The sequence below is a fragment of the Peromyscus eremicus genome, chromosome 7 (genome assembly GCF_949786415.1).
Source record: "Peromyscus eremicus chromosome 7, PerEre_H2_v1, whole genome shotgun sequence".
NCBI classification, from domain to species: domain Eukaryota; kingdom Metazoa; phylum Chordata; class Mammalia; order Rodentia; family Cricetidae; genus Peromyscus; species Peromyscus eremicus.
In genome coordinates, this window is record NC_081422.1 from 39131247 (window position 1) to 39140354 (window position 9108).

Below are 9108 nucleotides of genomic sequence, written 5' to 3' on the forward strand. Positions count from 1 at the left end.
TCTCAAAAAAAAAAAAAAAAAAAAAAAAAAAAAAAAAAAAAAATCAGTAGGGAGCACACCTTTAATCCTAGCACTAGGGAGGCAGAGGCAGGCAGATCTCTGTGAGTTTGAGGCTAGCCTGATCAACATATCAAGTTCCAGGGCTATAAAGAGGAACTCTGTCTCAAAAACAAACAAACAAAAACTTGGTAGAGTTGCTGTGGAATAATCCTTCTGTACATTGCAAATATGTATTACTCTCATTGGCTAATAAAAAGCTGACAGGCCAGTAGCCAGGCAGGAAGTATAGGCAGGACAGCTAGACACAAAGGACTCTGGGAGGAGGAAGGGCAGAGTCAGAAGAGATGCCTTCTTGCCAGCCAGCCAGCTGCTGAGGAAGCAGGACGTAGAAAATGAGGTGACAAGCCATGAGCCACATGGTGAAGCATAGATAAGAAATATGGTGTAAGTGTAAGAGTTAGCTAATAACAAGTCTTAGCTATCGGTTGAACATTTATAAGTAAATATTAAGCCTCTGAGTGGTTATTTGGGAACTGGCAGACAGGAGAGAAATGTCCGACTACATAGGGTAAAATAATCTCTCAAACAGGAAAACTCTGAGACTCTATTTACCAGATAAAAGCAAATACGACTACTGAAGGAGGATCAAAGTTCCCTATACTAAATGTAGATAAACCTCAAAACACCTAGGATACAAGTTGCAGGGTCCATGCAGGTGACATGGTCTCCAATACTAATATAGCTAGAAAGGTCATCTCTAAACAAGATAAATTTATCCTCTGCAAAATTAACACATCTTCTTAAATGCCTCAACACAGTAATGCTTCTCTTCATATACGCATTTACTGAAGTTTAGCAAACACTGAAATAGAGCGTATATTAAAAGGTAAATTCTCCTACCATGACTTTCATTAGTCTCACTATGTAGCTCTGGCTGGCCTGAAACTCACTATGATCAGGGGAACTCATAGAGATCTGCCTGCTGGAATTAAAGGCATGCTACGACAGCTGACAACAGTTCGGTAGTTCAGCAGTAAGAGCACTTGCTGCTCTTGCAGAGAACCTGGGTTCTATTCCCAGCATCCACGCAGCAATTCACAACCATCTGTAACTCCAGTTCCAGGGGACCAGATATCCTTTTCTGCCCTCATCCAGACACCAAGCATGCATGTGAAGCAAAACATTCACACACATAATATTTTTAAGAGTTAATAAAAAAGAATGAATAACTATGATTCTCAAAAGTTTTTTGAGCCTAGCGGAGGTGGTCCATCCCTTTAATCCCAGCACTTGGGAGGCAGAGGCAGGCAGATCTCTGTGGGTTTCAGACCAGCCTGGTCTATACAGTTAGTTCTAGGGCAGCCAAGGCCACCAAAGAAACCTTGTCTTGAAAAACAAAAAAACAGGCCGGGCAGTGGTGGCGCACGCCTTTAATCCCAGCACTCGGGAGGCAGAGCCAGGCGGATCTCTGTGAGTTCGAGGCCAGCCTGGGCTACCAAGTGAGTCCCAGGAAAGGCGCAAAGCTACACAGAGAAACCCTGTCTCAAAAAAAAAAAAAAAAAAAAGAAAAAAAGAAAAACAAAAAACAGAAAAACAGGAGTTCAAGACCAGCCTTACCAACTTTAGAGTTTGAGGCCGGCCTGACCTACACGAGAACCTGTCTCAATTAAAACAAAGAGCAAGATCCTCTGGTCTCCACATTTACGTGCACACCCTAAAGAGAAAATAATTGTTTGGCAGACCAAACCATTTACTTTAAGACAAGGTCTCACTGTGTAGCCCTGGCTGGCATGGAACTCACCATTTAGGTCTGCCTCTACAAAGTTAGAATTAAAGGTGTGCATCACCACACATAGCTCAAACAACTTAAATGTTTACATGGTTTCACTATACTGTCTGTACAGGTTTAATACATGGATCACTGGCTGGAGAGATGGCTCAGTGATTCAAAGTGCTAACTGCTCTTTCCAGAGGACCTGAGTCTGGTTCCCCAGCACCTGCATTAGAAAGCTCACAACTACCATAACTTCAGTTCTAGGGGATCCGATGCCCTATTCTGCACTCTGCAGATGGCACTTGCACACATGTGGTATACACATACACACTTATAATGTATTTTAAATATATATATATATATATGGATCAGAAATACCTTGAATTAGGAAGTTTGCAGAATTAGGCTTCTGTTCTGCCTGCCACTAATTGTATAATCCAAGATAAGTCACATGACTGCTTCTGAAATAACCCTAAAATATTGAGTTAACTTACATGAAACCAAAGTATCATTGTGGTTTTTTTGTTTAATCGGGTTTTGTTTTTTGGTACTGGGAATTGAATCAAGAACCTCTTACACCCATACATTCTAACCAAACATTTACTCTACCTAGTACTGAGCTACTACTTCCATGCTTACTGGGTTTAAGTTATTTTTTTACTGTGCAAATGTATATATGAGTTATGTAGATGTCAGCAGACCTTTTGTGAACTGAATTGGTTCTTTTATTCTACCATGTGAGTCTTGGTGGTAAAACTCAGGTTTTCTACAAATGTTTTTAAAAAACAAAACAAAAATAACCTAGGGGGCTGGAGAGATGGCTCAGCACTTAAGAGTACTTGTTGCTCTTGCACAGAACAGGGGTTCATATCCTAGCACACACATGGCAGCTCACAATTTGTAACTACAGTTCAAAGGATCCAATACTCTTTTCTGGCTTGTGCAAGCACCAGACACACATGTGGTACATATAAAAGGATGCAGGCAACACACTCACACACAAAAAATAAACCTTAAAAAAAAGGGGGGGGGGAGCTGGGGAGTGGGGAAATATTAAAGAGTTTGCCTTGCTCTACTAAACAAACAAATGTAAAAATCAAAATTAAAAACATGGGGGTAGGGGACAGGCTGGGAAGATGGCTCAGTAGATAAAGAGTGCTTCAAAGCTCTGTAGGCATGAGGACTTGAATTTGAATCCCATCACCTACATAAAAAGCCAGCCAGGCTGGGCGGTGGTGGCGCACGCCTTTAATCCCAGCACTCGGGAGGCAGAGCCAGGCGGATCTCTGTGAGTTCGAGGCCAGCCTGGTCTACAGAGCGAGATCCAGGTCAGGCACCAAAACTACATGGAGAAACCCTGTCTCAAAAAACAAAAAACAACAACAACAACAACAGAAGAGTGGCAGCCAGGGCTGCAATATGTAGCCTTGGCTGTCCTGGAACTTGATCTATAGACGAGGCTGGCCTCGAACTCACATAGATCCACCTGCCTCTGTCTTCGAGTTCTGGGATTAAAGGCGTGAGCCACTACCGCCCGGTCTATTCATCAATTATCAATGAATTTTAAAAAGTTCCAAGAACATTTTAATAAACAAGATTTGATAAAGATTATCTGTATTTGGTTTCCTAAGGCTCTAATTTTAGTATTAAAATAACACACTCTAATATACACTATGAATACTCCCCAAAACATAAAAAGAAATCACTATCCAGGCCAGTAGTGGTGGTACACACCTTAATTTCAATGCTGGGAAGGCAGAGGTCAGCCTGGTCAACATAGTGAATTTCAGAACAGCCAGGTGGACAGTGAGAAACTAAAGAATGGGGACTGGAGAGATGGCTCAGCAGTTAAGAGCACTTGTTCTTGCAGAAGACCTGGGTTAGACTCCCTGCAGCCACAAGAAGGCTCACAAGTGTCCATAACTCCAGTTCCAAGGGATCCAACACCCTCTTCAGGTGGTGCACAGACATACATGTGAGCAACACGCTTCATATACATAAAATAAAAACATCTTAAAAAATAGAAGAAAAACCATACGAACAAACAAAAACAACAAATATTAACCTTGTGGAATTGGGACTTGGGGTGGGTATATGGGGAATTTTGGAAATTTTATGTTTAATACCAAAACTGGGGAAGCAAACCTACTTGATGTAATTCATACACCTGAGGCTGGAAAAGGAACTTCCAACGGTTTAAAGACCAAACACAAATCTCTCCTCTAACCAAGTTCTTATTGAAATGGTTAATAGAACTTAGTATGACAACCACCAAATTAGTCTGTTAGGTCTTACGTATGCTTTCAAAGTAGCTCAAAAACAAAAAATAAACAAAACCCTCAAAAGATAAATTACTAGCTCCTTGGAAACCGTAGAATCTCTTCTATTTCACGAATATCCTGATTTCAGTTGATAAAGCACGATCTGGTGGAGTCAATTCTGCTGCTTTCTCCCATCCTCGTCCACGTTAATTAATTTCTCCTACCTCGTAACAGATGAGTACATAAAGATAAAGCCTCCGAAGGCATCTACCAAGTCCCCAAGTACAGCCCACCCCTCCTATCCCACCCAAGAACTCCGATCACAATATGCCACACGCATGTCACGCCACCTGAACCGTAGTAGGTTCCTGGAAGACAGAAACCCTGTGTGGGTCACTCCGTCTCTCCATGTTCTACACACACCTGTCCAGCTACCAATGACACTCGTACGCGCTGCCCCAGACGCTTCGGGACACCTGGGTCCTACAAACGAGCGTCCCAAGTTACTCCTTTCCGTGGTACCTACACTTCCCCTTTTTTAAAAAAGGTTTAAAAAAAAAAAGCCGAAAGAGACGCGGTGGTGACAGGCGGCGAGGAGCCGCCGCCAGGCCCAGCCTTGCGGAGCCGGGGCTCGCAGGGAGCCGGCAGGACGTGAGGGCGGAAGGCCCAGGCGACAACCCCCAGCCCGGGTGGGTCCGAGCGTCGGGCGGACGCGGCGCCGCTGCCGGCGGAGGCCTGGTGGGCGCGGCAGCTCGCTCGAGTTCCCCCGGAGGCCGCGCCGAGCCCGGGCCGCCAGCGGGGATCCGGGCGCGGCTCCTGCGGTCGGGGCCCGGGCGGCGAGGCCAGGGCGAGAGGACCCGGCTCGGCGCTTACCATGGTGAGGCCGCAGGTGGGGCGCACCACGCTCTGGCTCCGCTGGGGCTCGGGCTGCGGCCCAGGGAAGCGGAGCTCGGGCCGCTCCGGACCTGCTGCCCCTGACAGGAGCCTCCGCCGCTTCGCCTCTGGCCAAGATGGCGGCCCCAAGCCACGTCTCCAACCGGAAGCGGCGCGGGTCAAAGGGCGGGGGGCGGGGCCGGCGGGCACCTCCTGGGTACCAGTCGGCTGGCTGAGTCCTCCGTTAGCCCAGGACCTGCCGGGAGTTTGCCTGGAGTCATGAAGCATCATCGTCATCCTTTTGTCCTGTCTTTGTGTTCACCTGCGTTTGCTTGATGTCTCTTCTTACAGTTCATAAAACCATTCCATGGAGTATATAAATTAATCCGTGTGCGCGAGGGACTAGTATCCAGAATACATAAAGAATGTTTAGAACTCTATAATAAAGCCGGCGTGGTGGCCCCTCGCCTGTAATCCCAGCTCTCAGGAGTCTGAGGAGGAAGATCAAAAGTTGAAGTCCAGCCGCCTAAGCACCAGTATCGAGTTAAAGGTCAATTTGGTATACATTGGGAGACGCCCCCCCCCCCCCGCCCCCAAATAAAAATAAAACCATCTAGGGACAGCAAGATGGATCAATCCTTAAGCCTAACAACCTGAGGTCCATCTCTGGGACCTACATGTATGGTGGAAAGTTGTCCTCCAACCTCCGAAGATGTGTGGTAGTGTGCCTGTACTTGTACCCTCTCTCACACACACATATCGTGCACATATACATAAACAACAATAGTAAAGCTTTTTTGTTTTTTGGGGTTTTTTTGGGGGGGTAGATAAGGGGGCCCTGGCTGTCCTGAAACTCACTCTGTAGACCAGGCTGGCCTCTAACTCAGAGATCCACCTGCCTCTGCCTCCCGAGTGCTGGGATTAAAGGCATGTGCCACCCCTGCCCAGCTAACAGTAACTTTTTTAAAGTAAAAAAAGAAAAAAAAAAAAAAAAGGAATAAAATGCTGACATTTGCTACAACCCTACCAACCTTGAAAACAGGTTGAAAAAGCCAGATTGAAAGGCCACTATATGCAGTGTCCAAACCAGGCAAACTCGGTTTCCTGGAGTTCCAGAAGTCTAGGAAGTGACCGCTAGCGCATGAGCAGCTTATATTTGGAGTACAAGTATTCTGGAATTAGACAGAAGCAAATATCCTAAAAGCCACTGAACTGTATGCTTTATTAAAAAAAATTATGCTATATTTATTTATTGGTTTGTTTTGTTTTGTTTTTTGAGACAAGGTTTCTCTGTGTTACAGCTCTAGCTGTCCTGGAACTAACTCACTTTGTAGACCAGGCTGGGATTGAACTCACAGAGATCTGCCTGCCTTTGCCTCCCAAAGACTGGGATTAAAGGCATGCGCCACCACCACTCAGCTATATTTTGTTTTTAAATGATGTGTATGTGTGTCTATGTACAAGTATGTGCCTATGAATGCATGGCTGCCTGATATGGGTGCTGGGAACTGAACTGGGGTCCTCTGGAAGATTTATTTATTTATTATGTATACAGTGTTCTGCGTGCATGTATGTCTGCAGTCCAGAAGAGGGCACCAGATCTCATTACAGATGGTTGTGAGCCACCATGTGGTTGCTGGGAATTGAACTCCGGACCTCTAGGAAGAGCAGCCAGTGCTCTTAACCTCTGAGTCATCTCTGCAACACATACTCTTAACTGCTGAGCCATCTCTCTAGTTCTGAATTGTATACTTCAAAAGGTGAGTTTTGTGTTTTGTGTTAGGGTCCTGAGATATGGCTTGGCAGTTAAGAGCCTGTGTTGCTCTTGCAGAAGGCAGATTTTGCAGATTTGGTTGCCCCACTCACCAGCCCTCAAAAAGGAAAGAAAAGAAAATGTATGTTCACAAGTATCCTTTGTAAAGATTAGCCTTAGAGGCCCTATAACATGAGGGCAGAACAGGAATCAGACTGCCCCGTGTTTGACCCCTTTCCAGTGCCGACTGAGTGACTGGTTAAGTCACTGTACCTCTCTAAGTGTCAGTTATTTCACTTATTCCATACATTTGTTAAGTTAGATAATATAAAATAAATTAGACTTGCATGCCTTTAAATTAAACTATGTCTTCTGCCATAGTAATTTCTCAACAATATGTACTTATTAGTATGGACAATAAACATGTCACAAAATAAAACAAAGAAATTGAAATTCCAGTTTTGTTTTGTTTTGTTTTTTTGAGGCTGTCTTGCTTCGTATACCTGGCTGACCTAGAACTCACTATGTAGATGAGGCTGGCCTCAAACTCACAGAAAAATATTTGCCGGCCTTTGCATCCTTAGTGTTAAGATTACGGGCAATCTCATTTTAAACTTGAAGTAGCAAAAGAGGTGTGTGCTAGTTAGTAGCCAAGAAGTAGAATCAACCTGTGTCCATTAACTGAATGGATGGATGAAGTAAAATATTATATGCACACACACACACACACACACACACACACACACACACACACACACTTGAGATGAATAATCTACAACAAACAGTAAGCACAGAACTAGAGAATAGTCTGTGAAAAAAAAAAGTTTTTTTTTTTGAGACAGGCTTTCTTTGTGTAATCCTGACTATCCTGGAACTTACTCTATAAGTCAGGCTGGCCTTGAACTCAGAGATCCACCTTCTTCTGCCTCCTGAGTGCTGGGATTAAAGGCATGCACCACCACTCCTGGAACATTCTATGAAAATTAAAAAAAAAAAAAGTGAAACACAAAGCCAGGTATGGTGACACACACTTGTGATCTCAGCACTTGGGAGGTGGAGGCAGGAGAATCAAGAGTTTAAAGTCTGAGCTGGAGAGACGGCTCAGCAGTTTAAGAGAACGGACTGCTCTTTCCAGAGGACTGGGATTCAATTCCCAGCAACCACATGGCAGCTCACAACCTTCTGTAATTCCAGTTCCAAAAGCACTGGTGCCCTTTTCTTGACTCTGAGGGTAGCAGGCATGCAGGTGGTACATAAACATACATACAGGTAAAATACCTACACATATAAAAGTAAATAAATAGATTTTAAAAAATTAGAAAAACGCTCATAAATAGAAAATAAAAGTAAAAACAAATGCATGTTTGTTTTTTAAGAAGAAAGAAATACGATTTGCTGTTCTGTTGCACAGGAAGATTGACTATAAAAAAACACAATATAGCCGGTCGGTGGTGGCACATGCTTTTAATCCCAGCACTCGGGAGGCAGAGCCAGGCCTGAGTTTGAGGCCAGCCTGGTCTACAAAGTGAGATCCAGAACAGGCACCAAAACTACACAGAGAAACCCTGTCTTGAAAAACCAAAAAAACAAAACCCAAAAAACAAAAAAAAACCCCACAACAACCACAATATAGTTTAGTATATATTTATGAAAAAGCTAGAAGGAAGAACCCTGGATTTTTTTTTTTTTTTAAACCACAAAGAAATGAGAACCAGGTGTGGTGCACTGGGGAGGTGTTGGCAAGCAGATCTCTGAGTTCAAGGCCAGCCTGGTCTACAGAGTGAGTTCCAGAACAGTCAGGGATACAGGGAGAAACCCTGTCTCAAAAAAAAAACAAAAACAAACAAACAAAAAAAACCTAGCAAATGGGCTGGAGAGATGGCTTAGTGGTTAAGAGTACCGACTGCTCTTCCAGAGGACCTGGGTTCAGTCTCTAGCACCCACATGGCAGCTCACAACTGTCTGTAATTCCAGTTCCAAGGGATCTGACACCCTCACACAGACATACATGCAGGCAAAACACCAATGCACATAAAATTATATATAAAACCCCCCAACAAACTGAAATAAATAAGAATCGTTGGTGGCACACACATGGAACAGCAACACTGGAGGAGCCAAAGCAGGACAATTATGAGTTCGAGGCCAGCCTTGTCTATATAGTGAGTTCCAGACCAGCCAGAGTTGCATCTTGAGCCCTTGTCTCAAATAAGGGAAAAAAAAAAATGGTTGAGGAGCTAGAAATTATATGATTTGAATATTCTGCAATGTACACATGTATGGAAACAACACACATGTCCCATAAATCTGTGCAAGTTTTGAGCATCAATCTTTTTTTTTTAAAGAAGTGTGTATTTTCTCATCTCCCCCACCCCCCACCCCCCCAGTTTTCTTTTTATTTATTTAGGCAAGGTTTCCCTGTGTGGCCCAGGCTAACCCTAACCTGG

General features: G+C 44.1%; 1 protein-coding gene across 1 annotated transcript in view; it reads right to left on the minus strand.

Annotated features, from left to right (window-relative positions):
• Arcn1 (archain 1) overlaps positions 1 to 5073 on the minus strand; it is a 28730-nt gene extending 23657 nt beyond the window's left edge. Inside the window, exon 1 of the mRNA XM_059267731.1 lies at positions 4909 to 5073. Coding sequence (XP_059123714.1) covers positions 4909 to 4911 — 3 coding nt within the window. The 5' untranslated portion in view covers positions 4912 to 5073. The remainder of the gene's footprint in view (positions 1 to 4908) is intronic.
• Between the last annotated feature and the right edge of the window lie 4035 nt (positions 5074 to 9108).